Source organism: Quercus robur, chromosome 1 (assembly GCF_932294415.1).
Source record: "Quercus robur chromosome 1, dhQueRobu3.1, whole genome shotgun sequence".
Taxonomy (NCBI): Eukaryota; Viridiplantae; Streptophyta; class Magnoliopsida; order Fagales; family Fagaceae; genus Quercus; species Quercus robur.
The window spans coordinates 14,315,477-14,332,655 of record NC_065534.1 but is presented as its reverse complement, the minus strand read 5'-3'; the positions used below and the strand labels follow the sequence as shown (position 1 = coordinate 14,332,655).

The following is a 17,179-nucleotide window of genomic DNA, read 5'->3' as shown; positions in this document are numbered from 1 at the left end:
GTTTGCTCAAGCGTGTGCAAGAAAACAGAGACTCGCGACTTGGCCTCGCGGGTGACTCGCGGCAGCAAGCCGCCAGACGCAGCACACTTGCCAAGCATGCCAGAAGGTGAACAGTCATGCTAGCTGGAGCACTATAGGACAAAATATGACAACTGGCCATACGGTTATCTTGCGACTGGATCTCGCGACTCAGTCAAGTCGCGAGCCACCCCTGTTTTGTAAATCCTGACGTTTCACATTCCTCTCTCCCTCTAGTATAAATACCCATTTTACCCACAAATGTAAGAGAGCTTCCAGAGAGAATTTTAAGAGAGAAACCCTAAAGAAATACAAGATTGATTCACCCACAATCTATACATTAGAGTCTCTTCAAATTCCTCAACTCTCTTCCTCTCCATTGTCAAATCCTTGAGAGGCATTTTACCAAACCCTGTTCTCACCATATTCATCACTGTGAGAGGGCTGTTTGGATTTCTGGGAAGCAGTTAGGAAGAAACCAATCTACATTGGTTGATGCTACGGTCTAGTAGCGGAATCCGGGAAGCTAGAAAAGAAAAAGGTTCAGTGCAACCTCGTTGGAGCAAGAAGCTTAGTGCAACCTCGTTGGAGCAAGAAGCTTGGAGGGCTTAGGTGCACTGGGTAGATTAGGCTCGGAGGGTCTATTGCTGTCCATGTATCCCAACTACATTTTCTAGTGGATTGTTTACCGCTTGGAGGGCGGCGGAGAGGTTTTACGCCGAGGGCTTCGGTTTCCTCTTCGATAACACATCGCGTGTTGTCTTTGTGTTTGCATCTTCCTTCCCTTTTATCTTTGCCTTTTTACTATCTGCTGTGGGTTGTGATTTTAATTTGGCTTAGATAGTTTTTCCAATTCCATATTATAGCTTATGTTAATTTTCCGCACACTAGTTATTTGAAATAATGCTTGAATTAGTTAAGTTGTAATTTTGGGGGTCTAAACGTTCAAGGGTGTTTATACACATATTTGAACTTTCATTATTTGATTCTTTGGAGTATATTGATTAGATTGGTTTTTAACGTGGTTGTAATTATGTGTTAATTCAATCAGGTAGTGTCACATACAATCATAGCATCTCACATCAGCATTTCACAAATTAATGAATAGGTAGAGTCACATACAATCAAAAATCATCAAAATTTCAAAACTCATGCTAGCTCTGTCAATCTCTTGTCTGCCTCTCATCGGCTGTCGTTGTCCCTGCGGTGGCTCCCACACTATCAACCATACAATCTGGTGGCTTCAATTCATTCTTGGTAGCCTATCAAACTGCACCACACATAACCCAATTACCCACCATTTCAAACTAATCCAAACCAACCTCAACCACCTTCTCAATGACAGTGAGAGTGGAGAAAAGGAAAGAAAGACGAGACCATTGGGATCTTGATTGGTCTCTCCGTCATCCTCACCGCAGCACTTGCCATCGAATCTTTTGTGTCGATGAAGATGGCCCTAGCCCCTAGGTTTTTTGTTTGCACTTGCTTAGAGGTGGTCAGAATCAAATGTGTGGGTGGTGATAAAAGTTTAAGAGTTCAGATACAGCACGGTGACCTTTAGTGAGTGGCAACCATGAGCAAAGGTTGCTTCTTGGGTATTAAGGATGAATTATTGTATGTTGCAACTTCCATTCATTTATTTGAGATGACAAGCTTCTGTTGCAGGGTGTAAATTAAGGGATTTACACCAAATCTTTATCAAATTTAAACTCTTAAAAAAAAAAAAAATCTAATATGCCACTGTTTTAATGGAGGGTATAAATAAGGGATTTTACACCTAATCTTTCTTTAATTTAATCTCACAAAGATTCAATGAATTCAATAAAACAAAAATGATAAATAAAAAAAGAGGTTATTCCCCAAATTTAGAATTTTTCAATTTCATTGTTGAAAAAAAAAAATTAAAAGATATGAATCCCATCCTAATTAATGTCAAAGTGTTATTAAATTTAGGGTAGTATTTATTAAACATACTAGCTTATAACATACAAAGTACACAAATTATTTTTAAAAAAATTGAAAACGTGACTTCAATTCACAATTTAGGTTAAAAAAAAACTTGTGTGTATAGTGTGTGTAACAAGTAGTGTACATTAACAATTACCCTTGAATTTATATCAAGATATCTCAACTTGTTAATGTGCTATGTCAGCACTCAAGTTTGTCATGAATATTATATGGAGAAAGTTTCTCTGCAATCTAAATTGGAGGAAGTCTCTCCAAACTGTGACGTGTCATTATCAGAGAGTGACACCTGTCCCACTCCATGAAAACTCAAATTCAAGAGATAACTTTGTTAACTCAAACGTTAGCCATTTTTCCATATTTTTTTTATTAAAAAAACAATTATTATTTTTCACCACCATCACCTAAACGATCCCACCCATCCCTCACCCACACTGTCGCCGCTGAGAACTACCCTTCCAAACCCTTCTTTTTGTGGCAATCCTTGTGTGATGAAGATGATTATTTTCGCAGTTATATTAGTGACGAAGACAAAGACGATTCTTTTCGTAGTTATCTCTATGACAAAAAAAGATGAAAGACGTTACTTTACCAATTTTTTTATTATTCTCTTGATACTATTTGTTTCCCAGTTTTTTATCATTCTTCTTCCTCAACCAAAAGCTACCGCCCCCGTCAACCAAAATTTCTAGCTGATTAAAGCCAAACAAGCATGAAAAACCCAAGCAAAGCTACACCAAAACAAAATATCAATATCCAAAGTTTTCTTTAAAAAATTAAAAATTTCTTAGAAATCAAACATAAGCTAGAAATATCAAAGAAAGATTAAAACAAACCCACAAACCTGACAAAATCAAGTTCTGAGTCTATTGCTGCTAGTAGCCAAGTTTATCATTAATCCTCAACAAACCCACAAACTTCTCAAATATCAAATACCATACCCAAATCTAAACAAAAACAGAAACCCAAAACAAATCCATTGATCTCACCCAAACTTCAACTTCAACCTCAAAAATAATTTGCACCATCACAATGCCTATCTCACTAGATCAACAACACAACCATGAAACACAAATTCTGTGGAGAAAATCGAAGAAGCCTCCTATGTTCTTCTAAATCTTGGTTTAAGTTCATTCTCAACCATCAAAAGATGCCGATCTGGGTACAGAGATGTATTGGGCATTGAGTGATTGTTGTTTAGATGAAGAGGGAGAGTTAGAAGAAGAAAGAAGAGACTTGGGTGAGAGCTGATCATGGGAGAGAACGAAAATAATGAGGAAGAAGAAACGGGGAGGAGAAAGTTTCTCTGCAATCTGGAACAAGACAGAGAGATGGGGAACCGATTTGCGTTGAAGGAGAGAGAGAGAAAAGACTGATCGTTTAGGTGAGAAATAATTAATTATTTTTTTAATAAAAAAAAATGGAAAAAGGGCTAACATTTGAGTTAATGGGAGTTATCTTTTGAAATTGAGTTTTAATGGAGTGGTATAGGTGTCACTCTTTGATAATGACACGTCACAGTTTGGAGGGACTTCCTCCAATTCAGATTGCAGAGAAACTTTCTCCATATTATATGCACGCGAGTTGAGTGACATAAGAACAAAAATCCATTATTAAAATTTTTTAATAAATTTGAGAATGAAAATTGAATTTGGTACCAATTAAATCTTAATTGATTAATTTGTTAATAACAACAAAGATTGTAATTATGACAATAATAGGAACATACTTTGAAGGCCAAATCTCAAACTGTAATAATTTAACAACCAAAAATAATAATAATCTCAAATTGTAATACAATCAGATGAGGAACACGCTTTCTCTTCGTTCCCCCCATCTCTATGGATAGTGACAGAACTATATATAAATAGACCCAATGGGACACATTGCCCCACCACCATGTACATAAAACACAAACACTCATTTTAATCATGCAAATCACCAAATCAGTAAATAACAAATACCCATCTTTACTTAACAAATCCCCATATATATATAAGAAATCTCATGAGAACATTAGCATTAGGTACTGTAAAAAAATGCTATTTTGACACATTAAATTTTTTTAATTTTAACACACCACTTTCTAATACATTTTACATCACATGTTCTATTTCCTTTACCACTTTATTTAAATATTCTTCCTTTATTCTTTCTAATTAATTTTTTTATTCTTTCTTTATTACAGAGATTCAGACAATATTAAAGGGGTGAGAGAATGAATTTGATGGTGAGAGGATGAGTGGTTGAGAGAGAGAGAGAAGTAAAGATACTTTACTAGAGTAGAGAGAAAGTTGATTAAAAAATACAAAAAAAAGTGTAGAAAATATGATTGTACCGTTCCATAGATAGAACTGTATTGTAGCAAATGCCAAAAATATTTGGCACCTAATTGACACATTTGATGAGGGTTGGTTTTTGGTGTTTGGTGTGTCAAATGCCAAAAATTTAGTGTTAGGTTTTGAATTTGTAATGTTGGCAAATCATGACAAAACATGATAAAAACTAAGTCTCATTGGTTTAGAATGGTCTACATTGAAGTCCAAGACAAAAAACTCAAGTTCGGGATAAAAAAAATGAGTTACAAGCTGTTTGGTTTGATTGGTACTTGATCAATCGAAAATAGCATATTAGCAAAAATCAGCAAACATAAAAAGCACATAACTTGACCGTTTGAAGCCAAAATCGTGAGCCGTTTTTTCTAGTATTTAAAGGACATTATAAGCTAACCCTAGGTGGGGTTTTCAGAGTTTTTTAGAGAGATTAGAGTGCATCTTGTGCCTCTTTTGTAGATCTAGGTTTTTGTATCTAAAAGCTCTCTCATGTCTTCTACTTGTGTTATTCCTTAAAGAATCTCATGATCCAGTGTTGTAGAAGTTGCTGCATACAAGATCAACGTTTAAGGAGATCTAAAACCTTTGAGTGGAGTCTTAAAGTCACAAGCAGGTTAGCTTGTGTTGTTGCAAAGGCCAAGAAAAGAAGTAGTTTGTAGACTCGGAGCTATCATGGGATCGTGGCAGTAAGTTTTCTACTCGAGGTAGCAATAGAATGTTAGTGGTCTAAGTTCTATTGTACAAACTTCAATTCTTTTATAGTGGATTTGCTTTTTACCTTGAGGATGATTAGGTTAAATCCTCCGCAGGTTTTTTATCGATTTGGTTTTCTTGGGTTATCATATCGTTGTGTTATTTATTTTCTGCACTTTACAATGATATAATATATGCGTATTAACCTAAATTTGATAATTTGACTAAATAATCACTTGGCTAATTACTTAGATTAATTTGGTTGTGGTTTAAGGGGTCTAAAAACGTACATATAGTATTTGACACACCTAATACCAATGCTCTAACATTCCATTTAACGCTTTGTTTGTTTTGGCAATAGTATTTTTTAGAAAATGAGTCATTTTTCAAAAAATATTTTTTTATAAAACTATCTCATTTTCTTATGTTTGGTAGCAACCTTAAATGAGTTAAAAAAATACTCATAACTTCTCTTATTTATCTTGTTGTGAGATAAAGTTGCTTTTCAAAAAAAATCTTGGTGAAAAACAATCTCTAAAAATAAATCATAGATTTTTTGTTGACTAAAGATAATTTTTCTTTGACTCATTGTTTCTAATACTACTAAACACTAGAAACACGAAAAACTATCTTCACATAATGTTTTCCATCGAAAAAAACAGAGCAAAGCAAATTGCCTAATTACTTTAGAAAGAAGAATCTCCACTCTCACCACATCAAAGAACATCTCCAATATTATAAATAAAATGTGAAGCCTTGAAAACTATCTAACTCGGTTGCCCAATTGCAAAGCAAATTCTTTTATATATATATATATATATATATATATATAAGAACCCAAATTACATTGAAATATAAGAAAATCCTAAAATAAAAACCACTCTTCTTATGACATTCTTGTTACCCACTGTCTTGTCCCCGTTAGTGCATTCACATTGGGATGACATATGTTGATTTAATTTAGTATAAAAGTCCAAAACCCCTACACCATCCAAACTTGTAAAACCTAAGTATTGGAAAAAAATTTGCAATTGTGCTATAGTGTGATTCTAAATGTAGAATTGCACTGTAGTTTTATTGTAAAACAAAATATTATTATTTTATTCATTTTCACTGTTTGCTTTATCAACTCCTCTCTCTCTCTCACCGGTCACTCTCATCTTTTTTTTTTCTCTCATTTAATCCCTCCCTCTCTCTCGTCCCTCTCTTCCCTTTCTTTTTTTCCTTCCCCCCCCCCCCCCCCACCTTGAATCAAGCCTTTGTGGGTCTCATAGTTTGGTGAAGCTCATGGTTTGATGTGGCAGATTGGGGTGGTGCCATGGTGGTGGATTGGGGTGGTGCCGTGCTCACCATGACTAAGCAGATTCTCTTCCCTTTCTATCTCTCTCTTACCTCTTTTTCTCTTTCTCTCTTCCCTTGAATCAAGCCACCGTGGGTCTCATCCGTTAGTGGGGCTCATGGGTTTGATGTGGCAGATCAGGGTGGTGGTTGTGTTGTTGATGGTGCATCGGGGTGGTGTTGTGGTGGTGGATTAGTAGGTAGTGATGGGAAAGTTTTGGGTGTGTTGTAAAATTAGAGAGAGAAAAAAAAAATTTATTGTGAAGATATATTATTTTAATGTGTTATATAAGAAAATAAAAATTGGAATATTAGGTGTATTGTAAAATGATATTGTATAATTAATAAAATAATTTTTTGGGATGATAAAATAAAATATGATGGCATTTTCAGATGGGAATGCTCTTAATAGTTATCTTCAACCGCACCTGAAGCTCGCCAATGATCCTGTCCCTCTGTCCCCTCGCATTGATGGTCATGACTCACTGTCCCTCTGTCCCCTCGCATTGATGGTCATGACTCACGAAGTCCGTTTAAAGAAAAAGAGAAAGAGTAAGAGTAAAAAGCACCAAATGATCAATGAGACTAGTTTGGATTTCTCATGAAAATTTTTTATTCATTCTATCCCATAGTCTGGGCTAGCTGATACCCCACCCATGGTGAAACATGATTTCCATGAAGAATTAAAATCTATAAATAATTTTACATGAAATGGTTCATGACCGAACGGTCAAAACCTCTTTATCTAGAAAGTGATTAAAAATTAAAATCGACATAGCGGGTTAAACTATAAATTAATTATTGCTTTCATCATTAATCTACACTATTGCTTTCTTTATATGCAGTTCTTCATTTCCTGTGTTTTCTCACAATGTTTACCTAAACAATTAACTAGTCTGTCCATAAAGTCAAATCCAAGTCACAACCCAAATCATCCCAATCAAACCCTCTTTGCCTTGCTGGTGGTGTTAGAATCAAGCCCTCTGCCATGCTTTCCAATAGACCTGGCATATTGAACAATGCCTCCTCGTCCAAGAAAAACGTCCCGGGTTGCTCTGGATTATCCTTACTTTCACATAAAATTTCCAATGTTATTTTAGGCTCTATAACTTCCTTTTTGCTTTCCATGAATTCCACGTCCACTAAACAAGGTTCCGAAACCTTTTCTTCCTTCTTATTATCACTTGGCCTAAAAGCCTCGGCAGCTTTTTGAGCTGACATTTGTATATCCTTAGCAGAAGATGAGTTGGGTCGTGGAACAAGCCAAGCGGAGTCAGGAAAATTGAGCTCAGCCAAAGTACCCCGAAGTGCCAAGGCAGCTACATCGTGTGCCCTAGCAGCCATCTCTGGGGTAGGGAAAGTACCTAGCCAAATCCTTGACTTCTTGTTTGGTTCACGAACTTCACTAACCCATTTTATACCGTTTCTTTGCCTAACGCCCCTATAGATCGGGTGACGGGTCTCTTTGAATTTCTTTCTTCCGGATTTTCGCTTGTGGGATTTAAGTGAGGCTTGTGATGAAGATGAAGAAGAAGAAGAAGAACAGTAAGTAGGGTTGCATGGACTGTATGGAGAAAGTTGGGTCGAAGAAGAAGATGATGAGGAAGACAAAGACACAGATTCAAAGTCCATTTTGTGTAACAGAGAGAGAGAGAGAGAGAGAGAGAGAGAGAGAATTACAGTACTGTGATTCTATAAATTAATTGAGAAAAGAGTCACTTTTAAAAGAGAGTGGGGTTTATGACTGAGAGCTCTATAATTATATACTGTTGGGAAGATGGGAATTTGGAGAACACGTTAAACACGTGAGGCACAAAGCACTTTGTCCACGTGGAAAAATGAATGAGGTTTTGAAAATGCAGGTGTGAATGTAGTGGCAGAGCTATGGGGGCTATGGCCCCGAGTTTTAAAATTTTCTATTTATAGGTGAAGAAAATTATGACTAATCTAAAATGTTGCTTATCTGGCCCTTCCTAGGATATTGAGGTGAAAAAATTATGGGAGTAATACTAGATTAGTTCATTTCTCCCAAAATTCATTTTGGCAGTCTCTTTAAAATTTTAATATGCAAAGAATCATTAAAAATAGCATTTAACCCATTATTTAGTCTATAATCTCTCAAAATTCAATTAGGGAAACAACTTTACCAAACTCCATGTCACCAAAATAATGAATCCAAATATGTTTAGATCTCATGTTCAATGTAAATCAAGACTTTTTCATCTAAATAAAAAAGAAAAAAAAAATTAAAATCATTCTCAGTATTTTACTCAAAAATTACCCTCCTTATACCTCTGAAACTAAAAGCATGCTAAAACTATGCAAAATTGATAAAGTCTCATTGTGTGGCTCGATTCTTTGTCCTTGTGTTGCTCAAACTAGCCTCAATTTTGTGCAAATCCCTCTCTCTCTCTCTCTCTCTGAGTATTGAGCATGCATTTGATTGTGTGTGCACGTGCTAATTTGCAGTGAGTATTGAGCATGCATTTGATTGTAATTGGTTGGTGATAATATCTAAGTTCTTGTTCTTAGCTAGTGGCTTATAGTTGGTTTGCACTATTGGCTTAGAAAATTCATAAAATATAATTTTGGTGAGACCAATTAGATGACATTGAAAAACCCAACTTCTACTATTTTTTATTATTTATAATCAACTTTTACTGTATAGTTAACTTCTACTATTTTATTATATATAAAGTTTATAGTTTTTTTTTTTAAATCTTAATTTTTAATAACAGTACATGTTATACAATTTATTCACTTTATTGTTTACATTTTCTTTAAAAAAACATAACTAGATTATAAATTATATGTGTAGGGGTAAAGTCCCCAGATCAAACAATGGGCCTTGGGCGCTCTATAGAGTTCAACCCAGTCCGAGGAGAAAGTGTGGGTGCCAGAAAGGGCCCCTGACCCAATTCTTATGGGCCTAAGTTTATTTTAAAGACGATCCGAGGAGGGATGTCTCCTCGGGCGTGCCAGATATGGCTCAGACATACATCTTACCAACAATAAAGAATCGCTCCACAGCTGCCACATTAAATGCAGGGCAGCTACTTTTCTGGCCGCATTAATGTGGAGAAGACAAGCGAGCAGTGTTACCTTGGCCACAACAACTCACAGAAAGACAGGGGAGATGTTCGATGGGATGAGCACTCAAGTGAAGACCCAGATGATTAACAAGTGTAAGGTCTTGATGACTTGAAGGGAGCCATATAAGAGAAAGAAGTCCCCATGAAGAGGGGGACGAAAAAAAAGGGGGAAGAAAGAACAGAAGAAAGAGAGAGAGAGAGAGAGACCACAGCCGTTGATCAAGAATAGAAGTGCACCCACATGTCTCCTCGAACCGAATATCCAGTGGACATGAAGGAGATATTTTTACGTTCAATTGTTGCATGGCCCAAAGTTAACTAATACTCACTTCATTAGGGCCTAGTTCTGTAACCCGCTTTCTACAAATTTATTATTTAGGGCACCTTGGGCTAGAATCACCTACCTGTTGGGCTTGGGCCCCAAAGAGTGACCTTACAATTGGCGTCGTCTGTGGGAAGAACTTGTGCCTCAACAAGTGAAACCGTTAGAAATGGAAGGATCAGGTTCGCGCTAAACCGGACACACAAACTCCCAACGGCAAGACAATTTTTTGAACCTCGAACGGGAGGAAAGATCAAGACAAGCAGCGAAAGGGTAGTGTAAACACTTCCCACACGAGCAGAAGTCGCTCAAAAGGGAAAGGTCATGCATCCCATAAGCGAAACGATCACAGGGCTCTACAGCAAGAAATCGATGACTTGAAGGAAAAGTTACACCGAGCGCAACGAAAACGTCCTTCAACCGGCTCAGATACTAGCGATGCGGAAGACAATGAGTACAGGCAGAGATCATGAACCCCTCCAAGTGAAACCTTTTCCTATGAGGAAGAACAACCTCGCAGACGCAGTCACAAAAGCCCATCTTACCAAGGCCTGGTAAATGACACCATGAGTAAGGCCCTGGACCGCATCTCCCAGTCGCCCTTCACACGTAGGATAGAGGGGGCTGAGCTTCCTCGGCGGTTCCACCAACCAACCTTTGCCATATACAATGGTAGAACGGACCCAGTAGAGCATGTAAGGCAGTTTAATCAGAGGATGGCCGTCCATTCCAGGGACGAGGCGTTGATGTGCAAAGTGTTTCCGTCCAGTTTGGGACCTATGGCGATGAGATGGTTTGATGGCCTCAATCCAAATTCCATAAATTCCTTTAAGCAGCTGACACAGGCTTTTGGTTCCCGCTTCATCACCAGCAGTAGAGTCCCTTGGCCCCTAGATTCCCTCCTATCCTTGTCCATGTGAGAAGGAGAGACACTGAAGGCCTATTCAGATAGGTACTGGGAAATGTATAATGAGATAAAGAGAAATTACGATGACGTCGCCATTAGCACATTCAAGAGGGGCCTGCCGATAGAACATGGTTTAAGAAAGTTCCTGACTGAGAAGCCGGTCACTAGTGTGCGCCAACTCATGGACAGAATTGACAAGTACAAAAGGGTCGAGGAAGACCAACAGACGGGGAAGGGCAAAGCGAAGGTTATCCCTCAGGAGAGGAGGGACTTCAAGTCGGACCGCTTTAACAACAGTAATAGGCTAAGAAGGGATTACTCGAAACAATCTGGATCCATTGGGGCACAGGCAATCCATGCTGTGTTCCGAGAACCATTACATAAGATCCTAGAGAAGGTGAAGAACGAACCGTTCTTTCAATGGCCAAGCAGGATGGTAGGTGACCTCTCGAAACGTAATTAGAATCTGTATTGCGCATATCACTAAGAGCCAGGCCACACCACTGATGATTGTAGGAATCTGAAAAACCACTTGGACCGGCTTGTCCGAGAGGGGAAGTTGAGACATCTATTACATCACCCTGTTGGATGGCAGGAGCAGTCAAACGTTGAAACCAGGCAAAGCGCATTGAGGCCACCCATTGGCACAATAAATGTCATTCTCGCTGCACCAGGAAGGACCGGCTCCAATCCTTTCAGAGTAATGTCGGTGGGCAGGCTCCCGGCTGAAGTTGACGACAGGGAATCCAAGAGGGCTAGAGGGATGGCCACGCCCTTAATCGGATTCTCGGATGAGGACAAACTGGGAACCCTTCAGCCCCACGACGATGCCCTGGTCGTCATGCTCAGAATTGGAGGATACGATGTGAAGAGGGTGCTAGTTGACCAAGGCAGCACCGTGGAAGTAATGTATCCCGACTTGTATAAGGGATTGAAGCTGAAGCCAGAGGACCTGACGGTATACGACTCCCCTTTGGTCAGTTTTGAAGGAAAAATCGTCACCTCGAAAGGCATGATTAGGCTGCCTATACAAACAGACTCGGACGTGGTGGAGGTGGACTTCATTGTGGTAGATGCATACTCCCTCTACACTGCCATCGTGGCCCTATCGTGGCTTCATGCCCTAGGGGCTGTGTCATCAACTTTACACCAAAAGGTGAAGTATCCGTCAGGAGGCCGAGTGAAAGAAGTAATAGGGAACCAGTCGATGGCCTGGCAATGCATAGTATCAGTAATCTCGCGACGATCGAATAGTGAGCCCTCCACCTCAACCGAGAACGGCTTATAGCAATTAACAACCTCGGCCCCAGCCTCGGGTAGTGAGGGACCAACCATGGAAGCGAGTTGCGAGGATTTGGAGAAAGTACTTGTCGGATCAGACCCAAAGAGGTTTTTTTAAGGTCGGCTTAGAATTACCACCCATAGAGAAGGAGATGTTAATTGATTTCCTCAAACAGAATGTGGACGTGTTTGCCTGGGACGCCTACGAGGCCCCTAGGGTTGACCCAAATTTCATTTGCCATTACCTTAATGTTAGCCCGGCCGTAAGGCCTAAGAAGCAGCCTCCTCGGTGACCGTTGAAAGAGCATGCAGACGCTGTGAGAGAGGAGGTCACAAAGTTGAAGAAAACAGGGGCTATCAAGGAGGTATTTTATCTCGAATGGTTAGTCAACACAATCGTGGTAAAAAAGAAGAGTGGGAAATGGCGGGTCTACATTGACTTCACGGACCTAAATAAGGCCTGCCCGAAGGATCCCTTCCCCATGCCGTGGATAGACCGATTGGTGAATTCGACTATGGGACACCATCGAATGAGTTTTTTGGACGCCTTCCAAGGCTACCATCAGATACCCCTGGCTGCCGAGGACCAAGAAAAAACGAATTTTGTCACCTCTGTCGGAAATTATCATTATAAAGTAATGCCCTTTGGCTTAAAGAATGCCAGGTCAACCTATTAAAGGATGATGACCAGGATGTTTGAACAGCAGCTGGGTAAGAGCATCGAAGTTTATATAGACGACATGGTGGTAAAAAGCAAATTAGTGCCCAACTACATTAGAGACCTCGGCAATATCTTTCGAATTCTGAGAAAGTACAGGCTGCGCCTAAACGCGTCCAAGTGTTCATTTGGGGTGGGGTCAGGGAAATTCTTAGGTTACATGGTGACCCATAGAGGCATCGAAGTTAGCCTTGACCAAATTAGAGCTATCCATAGCCTGCAGCCTCCTCGGAATCCCAAAGAGGTCTAAAAGCTCACTGGCATGATTGCCGCTTTAAACCGTCTCATTTCCCGCTCAGCGGACAGATGCAGACCTTTCTTCCTCCTATTAAACAAGTGGAAAGGTTTCGAGTGGACTGAAGAGTGTGCTTTAGCTTTCCAGCAGCTTAAGGAATACCTGACTCGGCCACCAATTATGTCCAGTCCTGAGGCCGACGAGATGCTATTCGCCTAAATTGCTGTAGCCTCTCACGCAGTGAGCTTAGTACTGATCCGAGAAGACAACGGCATGCAACGGCTTGTCTACTACGTAACCAAATCGCTGCACGAGGCAGAGATCCGTTACCTCCCTCTCGAAAAGGCCGTTTTGGCAATTGTACAAGCCACGCGAAAGCTCCCCCACTATTTCCAGGCACATACTGTTGTTGTACTAACCCAACTTCCGCTGAAATCCATACTCCGGAGCATCGACTACACGGGTAGAATAGCAAAATGGGGGACGGTTCTAGGCGCCTTCGACATTAGGTACATGCCTCGCACCACTGTAAAGGGTCAGGTTCTCGCGGATCTAGTAGCTAAATTTGCAGAACCCACACCAGAAGGAGGGGGAGGGATACTAAACCCTGATGGGAAACTGATCAGCGCAATTTCTCAGCAAGAGCCCAGTTGGTCGAAAGCACACATCGACGGCGCGGCCAACCAAAGGGGCTCAGGGTTGGGGCTCGTTTGGTCTCCCCCAAGGGGATCACCATCGAAAAATCATTGAGGCTTGGTTTCTCGGCCACGAATAATGAAGCAGAGTATGAGGCACTATTGGAAGGAATGTTAGTGATCCAGAAACTGGGTGGAAAATCCGTGAACATGTTCTCGGACTTAAGACTTGTTGTGGGACAAGTAAATGGGGAATTGGAGGCGAGGGATGAAAGAATGCAAGAGTACCTAGTCCAAGTCAAGCACTTGCAGACCCGTTTCTGTCACTTCAATCTAGCGTATGTGTCCAGGAGTGGCAACACCCATATTGATTCTCTTGCAACGCTCGCCACCTCCTCGGCTCAGCCACTTCCTCGGGTTATTCTCGTAGAAGATCTCTACTGCCCAACGATGGCGAGGACCAACACAGTACGGGTTCACAACATCAGGGTAGGGCCTAGTTGGATGGATCCTCTAGTACTATTCTTAAAGCACGACACCTTACCAGAAGATAAGAACGAGGCCGACAAGATTAGAAGAAAGGCTTCTCGATTCTGGTTGTCCGAGGACTCCAAACTGTACAGGTGCTCATTCTCAAGACCGTACTTGCTGTGTGTGCACCCAGATGCCACTGAACTCATCCTGGAGGAATTACACGAAGGGATTTACGGAAGTCATACAGGGGGTAGGTCCCTGTCCTATAGGGCTATAACGCAAGGTTATTGGTGGCCGAGCATGCAGAAAGAGGCGCAAGAATTTGTAAAGAAGTGTGACCAGTGCCAAAGGTTCGCCCCGAATATACATTAGCCAGGCGGAACCCTTAACCCGCTGTCCAGCCCTTGCCCATTTGCACAGTGGGGCCTAGACATCCTAGGACCATTTCCTAAAGCAGTAGGGAATAAAAGATTTCTTCTTGTGCCACGGATTATTTTACAAAATGGGTTGAAGCGAAGCCGCTGGCAAACATTAGAGACGTTGATGCCAAGAAATTTGTTTGGAAAAATATCGTCACTAGATTCGGAATCCCTCACATCCTGATCTCGGAAAATGGTCTCCAATTTGATAGTAAAACTTTCAGAAGATATTGTAGCGAGTTGGGAATTGCCAATAGGTACTCCACACCGGCTTACCCGCAGGGTAATTGGCAGGCTGAAGCCATCAACAAAACCATAGTGAATGGGTTGAAAAAGAGGTTAGATGACGCAAAGGGAAGATGGTTAGAAGAGTTGCCCCATGTCTTGTGGACGTACCGCACCACGCTTCGCAGGTCCACAGGGGAAACCCCCTTTTCGATGACCTATGGGGCCGAGACTGTTATTCCTCTGGAGATAAACTTCCCAACATAGAGGACCATCGCATTCTACCCCAGTGCTAACAACGGACTTCTGGAAAAGAGCTTAGACCTCATCGAGGAAAGAAGGGAGAGCGCAATGGTCCAGCTTGCCTATTATCAGCAAAAGCTTAAGTAGGGTTATGATGCCAAGGTGAAGCTAAGGCCCTTGGCACCTGGGGATCTGGTATTGATGAAGGTCCTGGGCACTGTGAGAAATCTTGCGTGGGGAAAACTTGGACCAAATTGGGAAGGCCCATATCGTATCACCTCCATAGCCGGCATAGGGGCCTACTTTTTAGAAGATTTGGATGAACGTGTAGTGCCACGCCCTTGGAATGTAAATAACCTGAAAATGTACTATTATTAATGAAAGACGTAATTCTTGGCGCCACACTACTGTGCAATTATTTCGACTAAGTGTTAAACAGAACCTAAGTCCTGCCTGACTTCTCGGACCACAGGCTTGGGGGAAATTAACAACTGTACAATTTTCTCTAAGTGTTAAACAGAACCCAAGTCCTGCCTGGCCCCTCGGACCACAGGCTTGGGGGAAATTAACAACTGTACAATTTTCACTAAGTGTTAAACAGAACCCAAGTCTTGTCTGGCTCCTCGGACCATAGGCTTGGTGGAAATTAACAACTGTACAATTTTCTCTAAGGGTTAAACAGAACCAAAGTCCTACCTGACTCCCTAGACCACAGGATTAGGTGAAATTAACCGCTATGCAACTTCGACTAAGTGTTAAACAGAACCCAAGTCCTGCCTGGCTCCTCGGACCATAGGCTTAGGGGAAATTAATAACCATATAATTTTCTCTAAGTGTTAAACAGAACCTAAGTCTTGCCTGGCTCCTCGGATCACAGGCTTGGGGGAAATTAACAACTGTACAATTTTCTCTAAGTGTTAAACAGAACCTAAGTCCTGCTTGGCTCCTCGGACCACAGGCTTGGGGGAAATTAACAACTATGCAATTTCTTCACTTAAGGGTTAAACAGACCCTAAGCCCTGCTTGGCTCCACGAACCATAGGTTCGGGGGAAATTAACCTCGAAGCAGTCTTATCTAATTATTGACTATCATTTTTTACACATTCATTCATGCTTGACCACATTGTGTAAATCTTGAATAACGCTTGGTTCTCAATAGTTAGTATCATTATAGAAATTCATTCATAGTAAAAGCAGAAAAGGAAGCAGCGCAACAAAATTCAAAGGAAAATGACATCATTCATTGAAATCCAAAAAGCGTTCTTTTACAAACTTTAGCAGAAAAAATGTAAAAGGTAAAGAAGGCAGCTACAAATAAAGTCCTACACTATTGTCCTAAGGCTTGGCCCTGAGTAGGCTCAGGTTTATCATTTCCTGCCTGGGGCTCCGGAACAGCTTCCTTGGCTTGCGCGACAACATCCCTGATTGTGAGAGTGTCCTCGAGCGATTTGTTCTTTGCAGCCGGTTGCATCTCCTCAGCTTCAGGTATATGGGAATTCGAGGTTGTGGCTTTCATAGGGAGGGGCTCCTCAGGAGGAACCGAGTCCGAAATCTCATGAATATCTTCTGGAAAGAAGATATTCTCAACTTTCTTGAGATCGGAGTCCGCTGGAACTGCCGCCCGATCCAAGGCTACCTCCTAAGACATAGTGATGTAATCCCTACATACGGTAGCCACCTCCTCGGTCAGCCTAACCTCGGTATCCTTAACTCCACGTTCATATGAGGTTGCCATCGTTGCCTCGGCCGCCTTCCTGGCCACGCAAGCCGCCTCCTTGACCTTTGATAGCTCGGCCTTGAGATTTGAGACCATCTGCTTCTCTGTCACGAGGTTTATCTCGAACAGATAGAGCTATTGGTACAGATCCTCAGCCTGCTTGGTAGTGGTCTTGAGTCCGGCCTCGGCGCTAGCGCGAGCCTTTTGTGCATCCTTCACTTCATTACCCAGGCGATCCTTTTCCAGCCTAAGGGCGCCGGCAGCCTTTTCAGCAGCGAGGCGGGACTGAGCCTCACTGTTCAAATATTCGCGAGCCTTCTTGGCCCACTCCTCAGCAAAAAAAATTTGTTGAGTGACCTGCGCCAGAATAATGGAGGTCTAACTAAAAGAAAATAACGAATAAACAGATACGGAATAAGAAAACTGAATAAAGGAAGTCTTCGTTTACCATAACCATGTCTCTCTTCAGTGACATGAAGAGGTCCGGTTGCCGAGTAGCCCGGAGCCCCTCCATATCACGAGGCAAGAGAAGGGGCTGCTGCAGGGCCTCAGCCAGGTAGGACT

At 41.2% G+C, this 17,179-nt stretch overlaps 1 protein-coding gene across 1 annotated transcript; it reads right to left on the bottom strand.

The window, feature by feature from the left end:
• Nucleotides 1–7,091: 7,091 nt before the first annotated feature.
• On the bottom strand, nucleotides 7,092–8,072 carry LOC126713698 (dehydration-responsive element-binding protein 1B-like). Its single transcript, XM_050413539.1, has one exon. It carries the CDS (start codon nucleotides 7,977–7,979, stop codon nucleotides 7,239–7,241), a length of 741 nt encoding a protein of 246 aa, XP_050269496.1. The 5' UTR covers nucleotides 7,980–8,072; the 3' UTR covers nucleotides 7,092–7,238.
• Nucleotides 8,073–17,179: the final 9,107 nt, after the last annotated feature.

What these genes read in the sequence shown, in the direction of transcription:
- LOC126713698 (XM_050413539.1), bottom strand. Translation starts at nt 7,979, where the DNA reads ATGGACTTTGAATCTGTGTCTTTGTCTTCCTCATCATCTTCTTCTTCG.